Below are 23,218 nucleotides of genomic sequence, written 5' to 3'. Positions count from 1 at the left end.
AGCTTTGCAAATAGCTGCAGATCAGTGAGGTTCGCTGCAGAATTGGATGTTGAGCCACAGATGCTGCAGAAAGGGACTTCCATTTCTCATGAGCTTCAGGCTCTTTAAATCACTTGTAAAATGTGCCTATAGTTTGTGCTGTTTATTTCCTGTATTGCTTTTCTGCATAAAGCACTAAAACTTCAGTCAGAAAACTATGAATGATTAAAACTACCAATAACTGATCCAAACTACTTGGCATGTGCAGATCAATAAAGTGCAAGGTTTAAGCAGACAGACATATTGTCAGATGCAGTACTACTACAGACTCTATTATGTTCCCTGTTCACCTCTTTATGGGCCAGATAATGTCTTTTAACAACATCTTTGTAAAAAGCACTGTTGAAATCTTATAAGCATTTCCCACCTGGAGGAAAGGAGAAAAGCTGATTTCTCCTGCAAACAAATCACCCAAGAATCCCCCAAGATGGGCACAGGAATATGAGGAATCTCTTGTGACATTCAGCATTGCTCCAACTCCTCTTCATGTGCACTGCTTGCTTAGGGGCTGCAATAGGCTCCAGAGACACTGGCTTATTTGTAGAATCACAGAGCAGGGGCTGCCACCAAGACCAGCAGTACCTGGTAGACTGTCATCACTAGCTCAAGTGAGGTCTATCACCCTCCCACTCAGCAGCAGCCCTTTGCTATAGCTGCACCACTGATGGTCACAGGTAGCCAATGCTGTGGGTCTGATCTTTGATTAAGAGGGCTATTTTTGAATTATAAAGGTGTTTCAAATTTATGATTTCTCTTATCATTGTAAAAACAGGCATGTTCTTCTCTTCCTGCAGGGCTTTATACAGCTTAGGGTTCTAAACAAACCCATTTACTGAGCCAGAGTGAAGACAGTGGGAGCAAAAGCTTGCTCAGCATCACCCTTACAGCTGTTTTCCAAGGCCTTGGACATTGACTAGGGTTACAGCAAAAAAAAAACAACCAACTGGGACTAGTTTAGGTGGCAGGAGTTTAAGAAGCTCATATAAGGTGGTGGTAAAAAAACCATAAGTGTTAAAATAGGTCATCATCAGTGCCATTCATCTTTAATTATCCTGTGCAAAGCATGACTTTGTTTCTTGATCAGCTCCTGTAAATTTTCTTTTGGTGCAACAGAAGGAACTGACCTGGCAGGAGGAGGATGCTGACAGTTGCATTAGCATAGGACCTTGAAGATGGGAACAGGAAAAAAAAGCCTAAACCCTGAGGCTAAGGTGAAATTCAGTAGGGCCCTGCTGCTGTCTGATTTTTGTTTCTGATCTTAGGCACAATTTTATCATTCCAAACCCATCAGTTACCAGCATGAGCCCCTTGACAAGATACAATCACCAGAATGACATTTACTCCAAATTCTTAGTCAGGTTATTATTGATTGGGAGCCTGTTAAAAGGCTGTGCTTGCTTTCCCTGCACTCCTGCAATGTATTTACTGTCTTGAAGACACTGCCTAGGAAAAGCAGCAAAATAAGGAGGTCCTTATAAAACAAACCACTCTGCAGCACACACTTCTCCTACTCCTGAACAACTCCACCTCAACTTCAAACTTAATCTTAACTTCACAAGGATTAAAAAAATACTAATCCACCTGTACCAAAGGTACATAGCTGAGGTCTGCATGGCTCTGCACCATTTCAAAAGATACTTTTGTGCCACTCATGCCTCCACCCCCCCCCCAAAAAAAAAAAGTGGCAGAAATGTAAGTTGGAACAAACCCATCAGCTCTGCTGGATTCTCAAGCCACAAATCCCTTAAAGTGTGACAAGAGAGGGATCCAGCCCCAAGGACTCTGTGTTCTTGGAGCAACTCCCTAGCTCTCTGTTCAGTCTTTCATTTCTCCACCATTTTCAAGTGCTTCCATTCCAATGTGGTTGGAGAGGACCTTGACCTCAGGAAGTGGTGTGAGGGAAAAAGAAGCAGTAGATATATGAGAACCAGCTTCTCTATGGTGTTTGTGCCATCCCATTCAGTGCTTACCACCTTACACCAGCTGAGGACTTGGAGAAGTAGTGTGCCTGGCCTCAAGAAAACTGCAGGCATCAATTGTTTGTCCATTGTTTGGTGTTTAAACCCAGCATACCCTCTATTCACAGAATCACAGCATCTCTTAGATTGGAGAAGACCTTCAAATCTATCAAGTCCAATCATTAGTTTCACACTGACAACTCCTTGACCAAACCAAATCCCTCAGCACAACATCTAATCACTATGGTTGGAAAGGACCACCATGATCATCCAATCCAACCTTCATCCCAGCATCCTTAATCACTGGATCATAGCCTCAAGTGCCACATCCCCTCTCCTTTTAATCACCTCCAGGGATAGTGACTCATCCACCTCCCCGAGCAGCCTGTTCCAGTGCCTGACCACCTGCTCAGGAAAGAACTTCCTCCCAACATCCAACCTAAACCTCTCCTGATGAAACTTGAGGCCATTTCCTCTTGTCCTATCATTAGTAACTTGGGAGAAGAGACCAGCTTCAGCCCCATTACCACCTCCTTTTAGGTAGTTGTAGCTTAACATTTCACCAAAAGTTGTGATGAGAACCCCCCTAACAAAACCAGCAACTGCTGAACTCCTCTTCAGAAGCTTGCTTTTAAACTGGTAAAACCTGCAGCTCATAAACAACGATGCTCAGCTAATGCTGAGTGCTGCAGCCCATGATGGTGCAGTTATGGAGAACTACAGAGAGATTATTCAATAACAGTCTTCTGTTCTTTTTAATTATTTACAAGCAAGTCAGGAGATGCATAAAGATAAAAGACTATATTTTCATATGTAAACCCTGATATGTGTTCTAGCTGTCACTTTCCAGCTTAAAGCTCTAAAATATGCTTATGGTGCATTGGTAGATGTGATGGTTTGGCTGTTACTAACCCCCACACACACTTAAGAAAGTCACCCAGACTAGGCTGACCTGAGCTGGAAATGAGAATGGAGCTTTATATTTAGCTTAGCACAATATACAAGCAGATATTTACAACATATGCAGCTATAGACAGAAATATACAAGTTAAAAGGTAATACAGAAATACTTCTGGGCTGGGTGCTAGGTTGGACTGGATGATCTTGGAGGACTCTTCCAATCTGGTTGATTCTATGACATCACCCTTCCCAAAAACCAGAGTCCCCAGGAGGGGCTCTCAATCACCCTTCCACCTCCTTTTCACCCCTCTACCTTATCCCAGGCCTTGCCTTACATTCAAGGTGAGTTTGGAGAATCGGCCAGGGGGGTTAGGAAGCAGACAGATTAGTCACACAGACAGCAAGTTAGGGAGAGAGAAGAGGCAGCCAGAGAGCAACTGTGTTAGATATGCTTGTGTTCTTGTTTTTATACATCTCAGTAAGTCTATGAGTGCAGTAGACACCACCATTGCTTCCTTTTCACAGCCTATAATTTAATTCCTCTCACTAAAACATCCCAGCTAGGCTCAAGCTAGCACAGTGGATGCCCCAGAATTGTAGTGAAGAAAAAATTGTAGTCCAGAATGAAACCCTGCCTGGTCACTAGTTGTAATCAGCCTTGCACTCAAAGCTTTCACAGGGTTGAAGTAATTCAAACTGAAGCCCTAGTGTAATGAATAAAGAAAGGTTGGAAACAGATGAACTTCAGTGAAATTCCTTCTGACAGGAGGAAAAAAAAAAACCCCAACCAACAACCACCAAAACTCTTAACTTTTGCTTTTACATAAGATGGTTTTAAAGTTTATGACTGAAAGCTTCACACTGGTACATTGCAGAGGATAACCTAACTAATAAGATGGCAGTGTTTGGGCACAATCTACTGCTGTTTGTAGAAGTTCTTCTGTTGACTTACACAGGGTGCATTACTGTCAAAGGAGTATCCCAAGTCTCAGTTATGGAAAGCTAAATACTTGACTTATAGGTATCAAATCTACCTCATGAGTCTTGCCTATCTACCTTTTGTTACTGAAACATGTTCAAAAGAGCAAAGCTAACAAAAGCCTTTTATGTTCTTAACCCTTTATTTTCCAAAGCTTCTCTTACTTCTCTTTCAGGTAAAACAGGGACTGTAGGTACAAACTGCTAGCAAAAATTTACCCCCAACTTTTAGAGAAACCTATTAAACCTATTACAAAAGTTTGCTCAGACTTCCAGAAACGTTAAGTAAAGCCAAACACCTTGCTAGGATATTTCTGCAGGCTATTCCTCCAGTATTTATGCTGCTTGGCAGATCCATATGGTCAAGGAAACCAAGAAGCATGTCAGAATCTGCAAGGCTGTGATAAAAATAGATGGGGAAAATAGCACATGTAGAAAGTTGTTTTAACAGTCAGAAAATTAGATTCTGTACTTTTATCTACAGCTTTGCACACTGTTGCTTTAAAAGATGAGGCCTTTTGTGTAGTTTGCTCCTTTCCCCCCCTTTTCTGTTTTAGAGCCTTTTTTTCTCCCCAGTCATTTGTAAATGTCACCCAAAAGCAGTCCTGTTGCTAGTTTTGGCTGGAGGAAAGCACCTTATGAGCAGGTGTAGATGCTAAAAGTTAAATTGCTGTCTACAGCTACCTGAAGGGAGGATGTAGCCAGGTGGGAGTTGGGCTTCTCTGCCAGGCAACCAGCAAGAGAACAAGGGGACAAAGTCTGAAGTTGTGCCAAGGGAGGTCTAGGCTGGATGTTAGGAGGAAGTTCTTCAAAGAGAGAGTGATTGGCATTGGAATGGGCTGCCCAGGGAGGTGGTGGAGTCACCATTCCTGGAGGTGTTCAAGCAAAGACTGGATGAGGAATTGAGTGCCATGGTCTAGTTGATTGGCTAGGGCTGGGTGCAAGGTTGGCCTGGGTGATCTTGGAAGGTCTCTTTCCACCTGGTTGATTCTATGAAATGGATGAGTTAAAATGATGGCTCCTGAAATACACTAGGATGCTAGAAAGACACAGCAGTCACATGTAAGAAAAAGTTGCTCTCATCATAGTGCTGTCCTCTTTTGAAAAGGTTCTGCACCTTCCAAGCTATAAAAGCTCTCTCTGGGCTGAAACCTGACATAAAATTTCTCTATTATAATTTCTTGCTTCTAATATACATAATTAAAATTAATTTGTGCCCTTTCCTTTCCTCTATCTTTTTTTTTTCTTATTCCTAAATTCCAACCAGTCTAAAGAATTGGATGAAATAAAACCATTTTACAGGAAACACAACACTGTAAACATCAGAGCTACATGAAATCACTCGTGTGTTGCCAAGCCAGCTCAATGCTAAGCATTTTCATGTCCCTAGCTGTATTTGGAGTTGTAGATCAAGATGGTGTCACTGCAAGTGACCTGTGAAAACATAAGCTTCCATACCTAAAGTGTGTATTAACAACTGTTGTTTCTACAAGTAGATTGAGTACAGAACTACTTCCTCCTTTTCTTCTAGTGAGATTAGCATCCCAGTGTGCACATAAATATGTATCTCTTCAGTCACAGGATCACAGGATGTTAAGGGTTGGAAGGGACCTATGGAGATCTTTGAGTCCAACCTTTTCTGCCAGAGTGGGACCATAGAATCTATGGAAGAGAAGAGGAGGCTCCTTATTGTGGCCTTCCAGTATCTGAAGGGGCCCTGCAAAAAAGCTGAGGAGGGACTTTTTAGGCTATCAGGGAGTGACAGGACTAGGGGGAACGGAGCATAGCTGGAGGTGGGTAGGTTCAGACTGGACGTGAGGAGGAAGCTGTTCAGCATGAGAGTGGTGAGAGGCTGGAATGGGTTGTCCAGGAATGTGGTTGAGGCCCCATGCCTGGAGATGTTCAAGGCCAGGCTGGCTGAGGCTGTGGCCAGCCTGATGTAGGGTAGGGTATCCCTGCCCATGGCAGGGGGGCTTGGAAGTAGACGATCCCTGTGGTCCCTTCCAACCCTGACTGATTCTATGATCCTATGATCTAGTGCAGGTCACAGAGGAATGCATCCAGACAGGGCTTGAAAGTCACCAGAGATGGAGACTCCACAGTGTCTCTGGGGAACCTATTCCAGTGTTCTGTGACCCTTACAGGAAAGAAGCTCTTTCTCATGGTGAGGTGGAACTTCCTGTGCTGTAGTTTACATCCAGTGCTGCTTCTCTTATCCCAGGGCACAAATAGGGAGAGGCTGTCCCTGTCTCTTCTTTCCTGACCCCCAGCCCTCAGGTATTTATAGACATTTATTAGATCCCCTTAGTCCTCTCTTCCCCAGACTGAGCACTCCCAGGGCTCTCAGCCTTTCCTCATCAGGCAGTGCTCCAGTCCATTCAGCATCCTTGTAGCCCTGTGCTAGTTTGAGCCTAAATGGAATATTTTAGTGAGGAAAATTAGGTTATAGGCTGTGAAAAGAAAAACAGTGGTGATGTCTACTGCACTCATAGCTTACTGAGATGTATAAAAACAAGAACACAAACATAGATAAGACACAGTGCGAGAGTCTCTATCTCTGAGTTGGTGTCTGTGCTTTTCTTCCTGGGCTTTGGCTGTGTAACTCAACTAATTCCTCCAAACTCACCTTGACCATAAGATATATTCTGGGGTAAGGTGGAGGGATGGAAAGAAAGTGGAAGGGTGGTTGGGAGCCCCTCCTGAGGACTCTCATTTTCTGGGAGGGCTGTTGTGCTTCTGTATTACTTTTAACTCATATATTTCTGTATATAGCTGTAAATATTGTAAATCTGTGCTTATATATTGTGATGAGCTGTAAACATAAAGCTTCATTCTTTAACTTCCAGCTCAGCTTAATCTAGTCTGTGTTATTTCTTAAGAGTGAGGGGGAGGGGGGGGCAGGTAACTCCCCAACTTGTCATGTGCAGGGCCACATTACAAGCCCTGCATTGGACTCTCAGGTAGATTTCTGTCCCTCTAAAACCAGGGAGCCCAGAAGTGGATGCAATATTGCAGGTGGGGCCTCAGTAGGGCAGAGTAGAGGGGGAGGAGAACCTCCCTTGATCTGCTGGATCAATGACCTTGGTAGTATCTGGGATTGTTTTTGACCTTTCAGAACCAGCTAGTACTTACAGGTCTTGAAACACAGTCACGAAATATTGAATTTTACCGAGTTGAGCTGCTCTTAAATAGGGATGGTGTCTTTTGATGCATCAGAAATTTTGGCAGCTTTGGTATCAGTACTGATCACAAAAACAGAGAAAAGGAGGCAGCAGTGGTACTTGTGCTGAAGCTGAGCAGCTCCTACAAACCCAGCCCTTTCTAAACCCTGGCTAAAGCACACGGCAGGTTTTCACCCTTGTGTGAGGACCTGGGTCATCTCCAGCCTGTGTCAACAGGAACTGCTAATGCTTAGCTGGATTTCTCCCCCTCTACTCCACAGGATGGAGCAGAATTGATGAGAATGTCTGATTATTGTCTCAGTCTGTCCATTTATTTTCTATTGACTCCTCTGGCAGAACAGTCATGGGCTTGGATGTTTGCGTGGCTGTGTAGATGAAGAGCTGCTCTACAAACAAGAGAAAGGTCTAAACAGTAGCATAACTATTTGGCAGTCAACTTACTGACTTCTGCCTTCTCAAAGGACTCCAAGTGAGCCTACTAACCAGCACAGTTGTCCTGATAGACAAAGGGTCTGCAGAACTCTCAGTCAAGTTCCCCTGGCTTCCTTTCCTCTATGATTCTTACAGATGGAAGTTTTAATGTATGGAAGTGCCTGAGGAACATGCATTTTGCTTCCAGTGATTCTTAGCTGTTACAAAGTACAAGGTTTGCGAGAAAGAGGCACAGAAGTGGGGTTCCAAGACACATACATACTAAATGAGGAAGGAAAAATATGTTTGTCCAGATAATTTGGACAAACCCAAGCAGCATAAACAAAGCTCTGCTCAGTTCTGCCCAGTAAATCCAAAATTCACACTCCTGAGACTTGTCTGTCACAGCAGGAGGAAACATAATATACAGCATAATATCACATAATATATAACCTCCCCTGCACAACCCAGCACTGGTTGGTCTCTTCTCCCAGGCCTCTCACCATCTTTGTTGCTCTTCTCTGGACACCTTCCAGTACCTCAGCATCAATCTTGAATTGAGGAGCTGAGAACTGGACACAGGACTCAAGGTATGGCCTGATCTGTGTTGAGTACAGGGAAAAAATAAGCTTCCTTGTTCTCCTGGCCACACTGTTCCTGATCCAGGCCAGGATGCCATTGGCTCTTCTGCCCACCTGGGCACACTGCTGGCTCATCTTCAGCTACTCTTTACCAGTACCCCCAGGTCCCTTTCTTCCTGGCTGCTCTCCAGCCACTCTGTCCCCAGCCTGTAGCACTGCTTGGTGTTGTTGTGGCCAAAGTGTAGAACCCTGCACTTGGCCTTTTTAAATCTCAGACTCATGCAGTCTGTCAAGGTCCCTCTGCAGGGCTCTCCTACCTTCCAACAGATCCACACCTGCTCCTATCTTGGTGTCACCTGCAAACTTACTCATGCTGGACTTGATCCCCTAATCCAGATCATCAATAAAGATCTTGAACAGGACCGGGCCCAGCACTGATCCTTGGGGCACAACACTAGTGACAGCTGCCAACTGGATGTGGCACCATTCACTAATGTTATGTCTTAAAACTCCACACTTGAAAATAGGTACAAGCCTTTGACTTTGTTTCAGAAATCTGTTTCACTCTTCAATATTTTTAACAACTGAAGTACTTCGTGGGTGTGCTTTTGCTTTGTTTAAGGTTTGAAAAAGTTCCAATACCCAAAAGGGTAACTGAGGAAGAAAAAAACCCCAAAAAGGTAACTGGGTAGAGTTTTGTTAACAATTTACTGGGGAATCTTGATGTGTGATAATGAATATGATGTAAATCTCTTTGACTGACTACTTGCAGCTTGGATTTATGAGAAACTATTAATTTGTAGATTGCTTCCAGTTGGAAACGTGTTTTTCTTTTGTTAAAATTCTGCTGTCATTAAATACATCTATTTTCTTCTCTCTCAGGAATCCGAGAGCTCCTTTCCCAAGAGGTCCAAGGAACAAAGTGCCTTTGAAGTGTCTGCGGGCAGGCTGCCGCCACAGGCAGAGGTAAGCTGTTGCCTACGCGCTGACCAGCAGGAGGGAGCCAGGGGAGGGCGGCAGAGCAAAGGGCACAGTGAGTGCTGCTCGCTTTCCTCTCCGCCTGTTAGCTGCTCTAGTTTGAAATGCAACATAAAGACTTTGATGCGAAGAGTTGTGTCAATGGGGTGGCAGGGGAGAAGGGGCAGGGAGGGCTGTAGCTCACCAGACAGGTCTTGTGGTACTAGAAATGAAATGGTAACTTAAGAGGAAACACCAAAACAGAAAGTCTGCTGCCTGAAGTATTGATAAAGTCATTTCCAACAATGACAAAGCAACACTTGTATTGATTGGCTGTGGTCAAAAGATCTCAGAAGAGATGAATGCAGGTATTCTAAATAAAGTCTGCAGTAACTTCAAGCTACAACATACAACTATGAAAACTCACACTAAACAAGACAGCAACAGCAGCCTCACCTTTAACTCCCTATTCTCACTCTATCCCATGCTACCTAGTAAACCTGTACTGGTAGAACCAAAATGAAAGAGTGATTGCCCTTACACAGTCCATAACAGAAAGAAGGATTTTTTCTTAACAGCATCTCTTAGAGATATCGTTCAACACAGCTTTAAAATGTCACACCCAAGAATGTCTATGTGCCTGCCAGAATGCTTCCTGAGAATACCTTTCTGTTTTATATTTTGGTTTATGCATTGCCCAGAAGAAAATCTGTTCTCTGAATTATTTCAGTAAGCATGATAATGGTGCCACTAACTATGCTAGGGAGTATTTCCCTGTTTTTTAAGGAATATGAGCCTATTGGTAATTAAAGGAATGCTATATTAATGATGCTGAAAGTCTCAGAGGGGAAAGAACTTTAATGTCCACCTCATAATATTATGCCAAGAATTACATGCACAGAAGACTTTTTAATAATCTTTGTTTCTTAATTTAGTTTTGATTGGCTATGAAATACAGAGGAGCACTCAAGGGCTCAAATTTCTACTGCCTTCAGCATTTATCGAGCATTGCTGCTCTATAAATTGTACAAATGCACAGGACTCTTGTCTGTAGGCTTCTTCTCAAGCTTCTGTTTAACCTATGAGCTAAATTAGCTGCACTTAATGTTGCCTGCAGCTAATTTCCTCATTTTTTTTAGCCATTGTGATGTGGGATGGTGTTATGACAACTAGGTCTAAACATAAACAGAAAATTCTATTACGTTTCCATTTCAGCTGCAAACAGAGGTTGGTAATGTAAATTTGTCTCTAGCTTGTAAATTGCAGCCATAGCAAAAGGAGTCTCCTGGTTTACTTCGCAATGAACTTACACTCTAATCCTGCCTGAGGTTTGAATGCAAACCCCAAACTGAAGGCTGGATTTCAGCCCAAGAGCTGGTCTGCCAAGGAGCAGTGGCATCCTGGCCTGCATCAGGAATGGTGTGGTCAGCAGGAGCAGGGAGGTCATTCTGCCCCTGTACTCTGCACTGGTTAGACCACACCTTGAGTATTGTGTTCAGTTCTGGGCTCCCCAGTTTAAAAGGGACGTTGAGATGCTTGAGCGTGTCCAGAGAAGGGCGACGAGGCTGGGGAGAGGCCTTGAGCACAGCCCTACAAGGAGAGGCTGAGGGAGCTGGGATTGGTTAGCCTGGAGAAGAGGAGGCTCAGGGGTGACCTTATTGCTGTCTACAACTACCTGAGGGGTGGTTGTGGCCAGGAGGAGGTTGCTCTCTTCTCTCAGGTAGCCAGCGCCAGAACGAGAGGACACAGCCTCAGGCTGCGCCAGGGGAGATTTAGGCTTGAGGTGAGGAGAAAGTTCTTCACTGAGAGAGTCATTGGACACTGGAATGGGCTGCCTGGGGAGGTGGTGGAGTCGCCGTCTCTGGGGCACTTCAAGGCAAGGTTGGACGTGGCACTTGGCGCCATGGTCTAGCCTTGAGCTCTGTGGTAAAGGGTTGGACTTGATGATCTGTGAGATCTCTTCCAACCCTAATGATACTGTGATACTGTGTGATACTGTGAGAAGGTGCATGGCTGAGGCAACAGGAGCCCTGAGCCATAAGAGCAGCATGGGAGCTCCCACGGCTTCTACTGGAGTCACAGCTGGCAAATGTTTTAAAGTGAAGGAAGTTAGAAGCCACCTCTGCACTGCTCTTGTAGGCAAAAGGTTTGTTTATTTTTGTAAGGGGACAGAACCTCGTGAAATTGTAACAAGAGCTTACAAAGAAGGAAGTAGTAGATTTCACTGTTTGTTACGTCTAGGGACTCAAAGCAGACTTGTTTTGTGAAGTGAAATGCTGCAGGCCACAAGAATTAGCACTTGCAGGTACTTAGAAGTTTGTTTACAGCATCTCTGACAGTGAGTCCTGCAGTTCTGAAAATGTGGAGTAGTTTCCCTTCCCTTCTCTTCCCTTTCCCTTTACTCTCCTCCCAGATCAACCAACTGTAAGCATGTGGTGCCAGACACATTCTTACCAACGCTCAAAGTTCACGAACCACAGAGCCACGGGAATGGTCACACTAGCCCAAATGCCATGACCATCCAGTCCAACTCTGTTATTGACAAAGGATGGCCACATTTACCCAATGAAATGCCAAAGAATGCAGATGTGCACTATTTATACTCTAAGCAGCTAGAGATTGCTTCAAAGCAGAGAGAGAAGCTAGAAGTGACCAGCCAACCTCCTCTGCAGGGAGCTGGTTACTGCGCAGGTAAGACTACTGCCTACCACCTCCTCTTTACAGACACAAGCACCTCCAGTGCCAGAAACCATGAGCATTCATTGCTCCAAGGCATTTGTTTATATGTTATATATGTTTCTTTCATGCATCTCTCCCCTTCTGCAAAATCCTTAGCCAAGCCCTAAAAAATGCTGAGCAACTTAAACAATGATGACATTTAAAACAAATAATTATTTGGAGGGCTATTTATCTGGCTTCTGCTTTTTGAGCATCTCTGTTTCATTTTCAAACTTTTTTTTTGCTGCAACCAGAAGAACTGAGACAATAAAGATGATGCTTTAAATGAAAGCTGAGAATCTCACATACCCCCAGAGCTCCAGGGGTCTGAGCTTTCAGAATAGCCTCACGAGTTGTCAATACTGAATGTCATCAGAAACTATAATGTTATTCTCACAATGGAATGCATAAAAGCAGCTGTGTGGTGGTTTTCCTGCTGCACATTCCCTGTAACATCTGCAGATGCTATCCTGAAGCGATGACCCACAGGTACTTACAAGTGGTGAGCTGCCTCATGCTGGGCTTATCTACCAGCTAGTTTTCCTTTTGCAGCAAATCTGCATATCCAAAACCTCATGATTTGATCTGTTAACAAAACCAGCTCACAGAGTAAAAATTCATAATGGCTTCATGAGAACACTTAATTCCATGGGGAAGCTGCAGAAATAAGTCAGAGGCAAACTTGACCACTAACTGCTTTGTCTTCTCAGTGCTGTTCATGTGCACTGCAATGTGCAATTACTTTGTGTGCTCTTGCTGCCTATCATCATCTCCCTCTTGAAGACTGCCTTAGATGTTATCCTCATCTGTGGACCACTCAAATCTGGTTGTGTTTCACAGGTACAATCTATACTATGCAGACTCCAGAGCTAATATCTCGTCCAAGGCAGTGTTACCCAGATTTCCCTAACAGTGGTACAGAGGTTTAGCACACAAATATCCAATAGTCACAGCAATAAACCCAAGCATTTTTACATCTTTTTGGTGCATCACCATATTGAAAAGAAACCTTTTGGCTCTCTGTCATTTCAAATTTGCCATTTTTTTACTGCAAGTACATGCCTAACAAGAATGCACTCCATTCCCCTGCCCACCTTCTCCAAGTACATCACTGCTACCTTCTTAACTCATTTTCTAAAACTAAACATGAACATAAACCCCAAAAACCTCCTCCTTGGAAAATGCCAAGGACTCAGCCCTCAACCCTTATTTTGAAGGAAATGTGTAATTTCTACACATAGCTATAGCACTGATGGGCATGAAGGATTTTTAGGCATGAGAGGGCTCTGCTGCTGTGTAGCACCATCCAGAATATTAAGCATTTCTTTGATTTCTCCTAATATTTCAAGTAAATCAAGCCACTACTAATGCATGTCTGAATACAGTCTGTACGTACAATGCACCTCTGTAGTGAAAGCAAACCCAACAGTTTATCACGTAGGAGTCAGTCACTCTGCACTCGCCTCACTAGATAGACACCATCACATCACACATGCTCTCTTCCCCACTTCTTCCTATTACTCTGCTTCTATCACCATTCTGGTGGCTTTCTGCCTATCAATGGTTCAAGCTCCAAGTGAGCTACAGCTGTAACCAGCTCATTCCCAAGCAAACTTTCATCCCTCATCACAATTATTTTCAGGGGGAGTTCTGGCACCATTTTTAATACATATATTTACACAAAATATCATAGAATCAACCAGGTTGGAAGAGCCCTCCAAGATCATCCAGTCCAACCTAGCACCCAGCTCTGGCCAGTGAACTAGACCATGGTGCTAATTGCCTCATCCAGGCTTTGCTTGAACACCTCCAGGGATGGCAACTCCACCACCTCCCTGGGCAGCCCATTCTAATGGCAAATCATCCTCTCTGTCAAGAACTTCCTCCTAACATCCAGCCTATACTGTCCCCAGCACAACTTGAGACTATGTCCCCTTGTGGCATTTTTTTTGCTTGTTTTTCTTTTCTTTTCTTTTCCTTTTTAATTACTGGGGGGGGGATGGGGGGGTTGTTGTTATTGTAGCTAGAGGGTGGACTGATAAGCAAAGTCTTCAGAAACTTAGATAAATTACTCAAGACAGGAGCTGCTGCTGCAATGCTTATCTGCACTGAAAGGAAGAAAAAAATTTTGCTGGGCAGTTTCTTCTGCATTAAAGGAACAACTTTTCTTGATCACTACATGATCAGTTACTAATGTCACTGATTGAGTGCTAAATCACAGGGAGAAAGTGCATCTTAAGGTAAAGACTGTATTACACGGGGCGCATGACTTTTACTTGCTTTAAAACAGTGTCTGCTTGAATCTGCTTTGAGATTCAGGATGTCAAAACCATGTCAGCAGAGAAGGATTAGTGGGCAGAACACAAGTGGAGCAGTCCCAGGTGCACAGTGAATGTAATTCATTCAGGTACCTGCACAAATTATCACGTGGCTATTACCACAATGTACGTGAGGAATAGCTGCATGCGTGCGCATGACGCCTTAAATGGATGTGTGGTTGGACCTGAGCTCCTTACTGAACAGTAGTGGTTGAAAATGATACCATAGGGAATTGAGAAGCAAATTTCCTTCCTGTGGGGATCACACAGCAATGACGATTTGTATGCAGACAAATAAGTATTTTGTAGGCTTTCCTTAGCTATGATAATCTCACCAGAACTCACTGGTTTTTCAAATCTCAGTTATATAGATAAAGTGATCTATGTTTCCAGTGCTTTATTAATAGATCTAAATATGTTCTGTGTATCAAGCTAACATCTTCTACTTAAGGAATACTGTGTTTTCCACTCAATATTTAGCATAAATACTCAGTGGTGAACAAAATTTATTCTCTGCTTGTGAGAAGCAAGTTGCCTACAAGTTGAAAATCCTCTTTACCTTGAAGGACCTCTTAGGCAAGCTCTATCGAATGCTTGGGAGCAGCACAGGTGTAAAACCTTGATACATACACAGTGTCTGCCTTGTGTGTCATAGCTATGTAATTACTTACCAAGTCAAACATTTCCAAAACCAGTCTCTAATTTTAGAAGCATCTAAATTAAGGAGCTTGAATTTGGCTTGAATTTCTACAGTTTCAGTTAAAGAAGAAAGCCGTCAGTAGCGGGTAGAGCTGGCTCTCAGCGGGGGGTGTTGATGCACTGCTCATATGTGTAGTTATGGCCCTGCTGCTGTGCACCTGCTGCTCATGGTAGCAAGGCTCCAGCAATGCTGCCTGTGGCTATGTGGGCTTGCTGGAAAAACTCCATCAGTCTAGCTCCCACCAGCACTTTTTGAGCTTCAGCAGCATGATTTTCTAGCAATGGTCTCATGTTTGGAAATAATACTGAATTATACCATGCTACGATGCTTTCAGGAGATTGTACTGCAACCAGTTCATCATAATCCAGGCAAATGCACCCCAGTTATGGGTCAGCACACTACGAATTTTATGCTGCTTTCTTTTAAGTCGTTAAAAGTTGACCTAGAGAGACACTGAATTCAGACAAAGTCAACTTAGGTCTCTGTGAGCAGAACTCCTAGCCTAGAGTGACGTACTGCTCAGCATTTTGTTTAGCAGGACATTTCACCTTCAGAATGTGATGCATTTTTTTATGGATGTCTACATATGTACTTGAGGGCTTCCACTGTGAAGCCATCTATCACAAATACCTACCCACCAGCTACACAAAATGAAAAGCTTGCCTTACCATTGCACAGAAGGTCTCGGGAGGATCTCCGCACGTTATGTCTGGAGGATCCAGCGTCACCTTTACGTATTTGATCATGTCCCTGGCTTCTGGCTGGCAGGCCATGTAATCCCATACTTTTCCTTCTTCTGTGTAAATCTGAGTCTTACACACGTCATAGTGTCCCCACACGGAAGGGTAGTGCTGCATCACTGAGGACACGGTAACCCAGAGGGCGTGGAGTGACAGAAAACTTGACAAATACATTTCTAAATCCTTTTGTGTCGCCTTTGTGAGGATGCTCAGTAGCAGCCAATGTGCAGTCTATAGATTGTACATGTATATATCTTACAAAATGGGTTCCAACTCAAATGTGAAGCATTAGGGACAGGGTGTTCATTTCACTAGTTTGTCTCACTTGTTGAAGACTTTGGTAGAAGCCATCCAGACCCTGATGACAGCCTTTCAGAGCAATGCGGCGCTTGTCCTTTGTCTTATAACTTATCTGTCAGGGCTTCTTGTAAAAGATGTCCAATAGCAGATAATAATTTGTGAAGTTGCAGGTCTTCAGCTACACTGTCGACAACCCTGAGTGATCCTCTGTGTTCAGGGCTCGCAGGGGATGCCCAGATGCACTGATAAATCAGTATCCGAAGCGAAAGGATGAGTGTCTACAGGCTGGTGTCTGCTCCACATCAATCATTCTTTTCTTCTGGCAGCAGCACCCTTTTAGAAACAATAAGAGTTAGACTTATTGTCCAAGAATCAATACATTACAAAATATGATTTGTTGACATTTTGGAGGATTGAGGCAATATAAAGCAAATTGGTATAATATGGATAACCTTTACCGTGGGTGCTGTGCTAGAATGAACAAACTACCAAAATCATTCACAGGGAAAGTATTTTGACACGCAGGATTTAACTCTTCTCTAACAAAGACAGATTTCTATCGTTCCTGGTGACTTACAGTTTTGGAAGCAAAAAACCTTTATTTTCACCTTGCTGAAACAGGAAAGCAAACCACAAAACTCAACGGTTTGCCCAAACTGTGCAGGCAGGCAGGGGGGCAGGCAGCCCAGCACTGCGGGGCAGCAGCAGGAAGGCTCTCATTAAAGCGACAAAGGCGGGTATCAAGGCTAGCAGGTGCTGATAGTCTCTTGGCAAGAGCACCTCAGTGAGGTCCAAAAGAATTACACATTTCTTAGATTGCTATTTTTTCCTAATGAATAACCACGATTTTGCAAGCACATTTCAATTTCCTTGAAATTTCTCATTAGCATTGATAAAGCTTTGCACCTTTTTTCCTTTTCCTTTGAACTGTGATTCACCGATCACGCTGCTGATAAACTCCTGGTTTATTGGTAGCTTACTATAAGGATGCTTTCCCCCTGTGTTATGTCAGTCTTATTTTCCTAGGTTATGGCTTGGGGTACCTCCGTTTATTTTATAGCAGATACATCCTCTTTCTTCTGAAGGCAGCTAGAAATCTCCTTGGTTTGTATCACCTCAATTGTATTATTACAGGTATAAAATCCCAAGGTATTATTTCAATGACTTAAAATATACATTTGTTAAAAAACAGGTGAATTTTTTATGAGGGAAACTGGAGACTGAGTAAGCATCCTAAACAGAGATAAGGAAAACCAGGGCTAGGAACTCCAACTCAATTCTCTCAGCCTGTGCCTGGCATTATCGCACGCCGGCCAAGGATAGGGAGCTTGGGCGCTCGGCACTTTGCAAGAGAAGGATTTCGGCCAGCTGCTGCAGCACCTCTGTGTACTCTCTTTGTCTGGACGCTAAAAACTATGCAAACCCATCACACTACACCCTGCAGCCCACTTTGCTTGCCACAAGGTTTGAATGCTGCCCAGTGTCAAGAACCCTCCTATAGCCCAAAAGAAGGGGAAGCAGTATGTGACTTGGTGAGCCCCTTAGCGCGTCACTTGTTTAACATGCATTTGCAAAACTTCTCTTCCAAGCTATTCGCAAACAGCTTCCCTACATTTAAATAATGCTTCATCTTAAACTGAGCTAAACTACAGACACTATGAAATGCCAACAGATGGTTGAATTGTGTTTCCATAGCAAAGTAATTTACAATAATTGCCGTATGGACGTAAATGCAATTTTCCATTATATTCATTTTATCAAGTGTTACCATACAACTCGCATGTATTTTATCAGACTATGCAGAGAATATCTGAATTTTCATGCTGTAACAGTTCTCAGTTCTTTCAAATACATTTAAGCTACGTCTCCGAATTTGACACAAAAGCAGAAATATCTAAGACCAAATGAAACCTTTTTAAGGAGCGCAGTGTGTAGTATCACTGCTTGGTTTTGTAGTGACCTTACATTCTTCTTTGCTTTCTGTGGGAACCTTTGTTTATTGTAATTCACTAATTCAGGGAATATTTTCCATGTCATTCTAGAGACACTTTATAGTTTTTCCAATCTATTCTTTCTTTTGCAGAGGGAAAAGAACACCCCCAAAATGTCATAGCTCAGGAACAGTCGTTACACAAAAGGGAAACAACTACTCTGCTAAAAAAGGAGCCAAAGTATTTAAGATTTGTGGCAAATTTAGCATACAGTGTATTGGAGGCTTGGTTGCAGCTGGAATAAATAGTGGGTGAACATGATATTTCTGTGTAGAGAAAAGAAATTACAGAATTTAATTATCCTTAGAATAATTATCCTTAGCTGTGTATTCAAACAGCAACAGATTTATTTTCTTTAGTATTTTCCTTGATAGCTCCTCAGTTATTTGTAACCTTCCGTAACTACCAAGACTCAGATCCACTAATACGCAGGACTGGACAGGACTGAAATAACGTGAAGCAAGCCACTACCTTAACAGCCTGTGCTAAAATACCCTCTGTATAACAAATTAGCATTAAAGGAAGCCAGAGTCATAATGATGGTCGTTACACAGAATTATAGACTATATCATCGATCGAATTTAGTGCACTGACAAGGAAAAAGTGCAGAGGAGTGCAAGACATCTGAGCATTAGGCAGCTGTAGCAGTGTACGACAGACATTCCTGACAAGAGGCAGCCAATTATAGCTTAAATTTCTGGCATATAACCAGTTCTGATTAATAGTTTTCCATTACATTACAGACGTATTATTAATGTATTAAAAATGTCAAGCTTTGGCAAGAACTAATACAGCATGGCTCAGTGAGTCCGCAAGACCTTCTTTTAATGAGCTTCCATTGATACAGGGAAAGATATTGACCAAAGCACATTAAGGATCGTGCGCTGAGCGCTGCTGGGGTTTTCCTGACAGAGCTGTGCCATTTGTCTTGTTTATATTTATTCCTGCAGAGTCACTCACAATATGCATTCTGCATATTGCTAAGGACCTATCTGGTTTAATTATTCTGTAAAAACCTGGTTAGAATAACACTTCTGACGTTTACAGCTGTAGCAGTTGTTAAGCCTCTAGCTGTGGCAACACAACCTGGAGTTTTTTGTCCCCAGTAAAGTCTATGCGTTTGACCTTACAAAAAAGCAACCCAGCAAACTCGGACCAGCTAATGCTTACTGCCCATACACCCCACGGTGCTAGTTGTTGAGGGTACATAGGGGACGCAAAGAGGGAGCAGTATCCTTAGTGGGGGCGAGGGAATGGCAAACTGCTGGAATGACACTAGCTAATGTATGCAAAGCCTCTAGAGAAGCCCGCTCCTGGAGAGCTCCTTTGTGGGGCAACAGCAGTACGAGCTGCAGACCGCGTTTGGCCCCGAAGTTCCGATGTGCGAAAGAGAAAACACGGGGAGGCACTGGTGAGAAGGCTGCTTCTGCTGGCCCTGCCTTCCCGCAGAGCACCGCTCTGCCCGCGAACCGCGGGATGTTCGGGTCACAGTAAGTATGTTACAGCTGCTCGAGAGGAAGAGATTGCAGCTGAACCTCCAGCTAAAATCAGCTGTGAAGGCAGCTCTGTGCGCACACGTATCCCTTTCCAGGTGGGGAAGTCACACCTTCTGCAGCATTTCAGTTCTGCAGATTGAACGGATACCTTTCTCTTTATAACAGCTACAGTGTGTCCCGGCAGAATCAGTATCTGTAAAGAACTTCAGATCTCATCAGGGGTTGTTAACAAACGCTCCTCCTCGGCCTCCTTCCATCACCGCAAAAATCCAACCCCTTCCATGGAGACCTCTCTCCACACGATCTGTGTCGGCTGGAAAAGCTCCCTGCCAGGCCACAGATGTGCAGACCAGACCTTAGGGGTGTATTCCTGGCCTTTCTCTGTGGCAAACGCAGGCACGCAGAGGAGGTAAGAAAAGAAGTGATCGCCTCTCACGCAGACTGTGCATTTGATGGAGTACGCTACCACCGCGCACCAGGAAAAGCAGGAGCCCCAAACGGTTGTTACAACGCGCAGTAGCCCGGGGAGAACTGGTTAAAATCATGAAGGGAGACAAGGAATGCTGGCTTTCCCCGCCCAGCATCGGCATCTGCACAACAGCATTTCTTCCAAAGGAAACGTGCTTCAAGTTTGTATCCCTAACAGCTTTGCCAAACGAATGTATCTGACCAAGCCCAGGTAAAAAGATCCTTTGTGTCTACTACAGTTATTAATTATTTAAAGACAGTTCAAGTATATGAAACAATGTATGTTACAAAACAGAACTAACCCCCACACCTGCCTGTTACAACATTTAATAAAATACAGTCTTGCTACACCTAGGCAACTTGAGGGAGCACCTGGTATATATAAAGCTCCAAGAGTTCAGGAAAAACCACCCAGCCCAACCTGTTTCACAAAGGCAAAATCACTCATCTCTACACACAAGAAGAGGCCCTGCATCCACCAATTTAACTTCCCTTCCCACTTGGACAAAATGCACTATATGCTAAACAATGGCTGTGGTGCCTTTGGACTCAAATGCTGCTCCAAGAAAGTTCAGGTTCTGTTTTAATTCAGCTTCTTTAACTATTTAGCAGAAAAAAAAGATTTCCTCATCTCAAGAGAAATTTAAAATACCCATTGGCTCAAGAAAATAAAAGAAACTGTTCTGTTACTGAAAAAAAAAGAGAGCTATTCAGCACAGTACTTGCAGTATCTCTGGTTTTCCCACATCATTCTTTGCTGAGTGACACCTCGCACTACCACTGCCATGACTTGCCGGGTATCATCAGCTGCCAGCATATGGAGTAAAAGCATTCCAGCTACTTATATTTTAGAGGCTTTATGCAGCAGCTTTCAGTATTTCCTCTATCCCCATTATAATTGCGACTTACTTCTTTAAATATCTCTGCACCAAGCATGAAATCTGGTCTGAAAGTTTTTCCTTTCAGAGTTTTAATTAGTGTTTGGGGCAGCTGTGGGGTTTTATGGTTATTATTTTTCACCCTCACTAAGGTCACACATGCCCCTCAACCAGTGTGTCCAGAGTACAGGACTACCATACTTTCCAGTTGTGGTGTGAGCTGATGACACCTCAAAACCAAACGAAGACTAAACCCCAGCGGACCCTCCATTTGTCCTGTGCTAATGCAAGGTTTTACATACATAACTAGAAAGTTGGTGTCACTTCTTCTTCTCAGTTACAGGGCTGAGGGTTGATGGCAAAATCCAAGACTCCATGAGAATATTGTCACTAACTGCTGGAAACTCTCTGCTAAATAGCGTTTAAAAGTGGAAAAAAAAAAAAGCCAAAAATCAGCTTTTATTTTTCTTGATCCAAGTAAAAACCCAAACCAAAACCCACGCACACCAAAAAAATAAGCCAAGTAAAGTTCTGCTGTGGTTTTCTTGCCTTCGGCTGGCTGATCAGGCCAGAGCTTCTCATCCTCAACCGCATTGTCCTTAGGCAAGACAGCGATTTACTCCCTCTTTAAAAGCATCTCCACCGTTTGTTTCACTCACTGTCTCCGCTAACATCTCCGCAGAAGGAAGGCTGCCTTCTAGCGCAGCAGATCCGGAATATCCAAAAGTTGATTGCAGAACAGTAAAAGTACCTTCAGCAGAGGCCAAAACCGCGCACGCACCGTTTTTGAGGCAATAAAAGCATCGGGTTTATCGGGGTTAGTCGGTCTGCGCTGCTCCCTGCCATGGGGGGTTTCTTTAGGGGTTCGGTGTGCGGTTAGCAAAGCCGCCTGCAATTTCCGATGCGAGGGAGGGAACCGTTTCCAGGTTGAGGACCAGCGACCTACCCGCTACTCCTCGGCCACCGGGGCTACCCCCTCACCACTGCCCCTCTGTCAAAGGGGACTTTGGAATCTCCTCGCGCACCACCCCCGTGCGGAAAAATGCGCGCTGAGGGGGGGAAGCCAGGGCGCGGGCCGGGGAGCGGAGCGGGCCGGGCCGGGCCCCTCCCTCGGGGCTCTCCCACCGCCTGCGCGCGGCGGCCGCGCCCCTTCAAAGCTCGAGCCGGCCCGGCCCGCGCTCCACAGAGAAGGAGGCGGCAGCTCCGCGCAGGAGGCGGCAGCACCGCGCAGGTACCGCCCCGCCCTGCTCCCCCTCCGCTCCCGCTCCGCTCCCCCTCCGCGCGGGCGGCAGGGGGCGCGCGGCCTGCATCGATCCACCCCTGCGCGCCTCCGCGGGGGAGCGCAGTGAGGGGACGCGGTGCGCGCACCGACCCCTCCGCGCCGCGCAGTCCCCGCATCCCATCCCACCCCGGGGTGACAGGCGGGTGGTACTCACCTCTCGGGTTTACTTTCGCCTCACCGCGGTGCGGCGCGGAGCCGCCGCGGCGCCGGGACGCGTTTGGGCTCCCTCGGCGGCGGCATGAGGAGCCGCGGGGCGGGTCGGGGGGCGCTTCCTCTGGGGAAAGTTGCCGGTGGGGCGCGGGCGCCCGGCGGGGCGCGGGCCGCCCTTTGCGCTAGGCACTTGTCGGCGTCGAAGTTTGGCGGTGTGTGGGCGGCGAGCGGTGCGCGGCGGTAGCGGTATGGGCGAGCGGGCGGGCTGCCGCTCTCCTCCGGCTGTCGGCGGGGCGGCGGGCGGTGCTCGCAGATCATCCCCGCGGGCGCTGCGCAGGTGCTGCCCGCTGGGGATTCCCGCCCGCCCCGGCCGCTCAGGGCGGGGGCGGCCCCGCGCGAGGCGCCGGCGGCCGCGGCATGAGGCTGGAGCAGAGCAGCCGCGAACTTGGGGCGCGCGCTGCACCTCCGCACTTCGGAGCGACCTCCGCGCGACTGCCAGCGAGCGGGGCGGCGGCAGCTACCCCACCTCCGGGCCCGCGCAACGCGCGGCCCTAGCGCCGCCGCCGCCGCCGCGCCCGCCCCCCCGCCGCCGCGCTCCCCGCCCCGCCGCCCCTACCGAGCGGACCTCCGGCGCCGCCTGCCCCGCAGGGCGGAAGGTGGTGGTGGGGGAGGGTTCCCGCAACCCTCTCGTTCGTAGCCCCGGCAGTAGCGGGAGCCGCCCAGCCAGGCAGCGACAGGTCCGGCGGGGCTGTGGCTGCTCCCTTCTTGCTGGAGCAGTCCTGGGTTCGGCTTTTAATTACGGCTGCAGCCTGGTAACGCACACACGGAGGTCATCCGAAGTGCTTCTGTTGCCCGAGCCCGGACGGGCGGACCCGTGGCGGCGCTTAAACGCGAGAACGGGGCAGCGTCCCACCTAGCTCGCCGAAGGGTCTCTCCGCAAGGCTGGCTGTGCCTCGGAAGCGCCAGTCCTTTCTCTTCCCACAGCACCAAAGTGCCACCAAAACAGAGCGAGCGTTATTTGTACAGTTGCGGAGCTGCTGTGGCCACTTTCCTCCTGCCGGTCCTGGGCTTCGGAAACAGGCAAAAACTCGGGCCCCACGTTCTGTTCTGCGTGCCCGGTTCACCGCACTCGCTCCGCTTCTGTTTAAATGAGAAACGTACACAGCTTTCT

General features: G+C 45.7%; 2 protein-coding genes across 12 annotated transcripts in view; one reads left to right on the top strand and one right to left on the bottom strand.

Annotated features, from left to right (window-relative positions):
• NTNG1 (netrin G1) overlaps window positions 1–22,439 on the bottom strand; it is a 202,848-nt gene extending 180,409 nt beyond the window's left edge. For 6 of the 11 annotated variants that reach the window (XM_064147080.1, XM_064147086.1, XM_064147082.1 and 3 more), the window contains exons 1-2: window positions 22,052–22,438; window positions 15,411–16,115 (exon numbers count right to left, since the gene is read on the bottom strand). In XM_064147080.1, the coding sequence (XP_064003150.1) occupies window positions 15,411–15,656 (246 nt within the window). In that variant the 5' untranslated portion in view covers window positions 15,657–16,115; window positions 22,052–22,438. Of the gene's footprint in view, window positions 1–15,410; window positions 16,116–21,561; window positions 21,793–22,051 lie in introns of those variants that run through there. The other 5 variants (XM_064147087.1, XM_064147085.1, XM_064147089.1 and 2 more) reach the window with 4 other exon arrangements.
• Window positions 19,056–23,218, top strand: part of LOC135177791 (uncharacterized) — a 38,775-nt gene continuing 34,612 nt past the window's right edge. Inside the window, exons 1-2 of the mRNA XM_064148249.1 lie at window positions 19,056–19,364; window positions 21,353–21,846. Coding sequence (XP_064004319.1) covers window positions 19,056–19,364; window positions 21,353–21,846 — 803 coding nt within the window. The remainder of the gene's footprint in view (window positions 19,365–21,352; window positions 21,847–23,218) is intronic.

This window comes from Pogoniulus pusillus, chromosome 8 (assembly GCF_015220805.1).
Source record: "Pogoniulus pusillus isolate bPogPus1 chromosome 8, bPogPus1.pri, whole genome shotgun sequence".
NCBI classification, from domain to species: domain Eukaryota; kingdom Metazoa; phylum Chordata; class Aves; order Piciformes; family Lybiidae; genus Pogoniulus; species Pogoniulus pusillus.
This window is presented reverse-complemented; position numbering and strand designations above follow the sequence as displayed.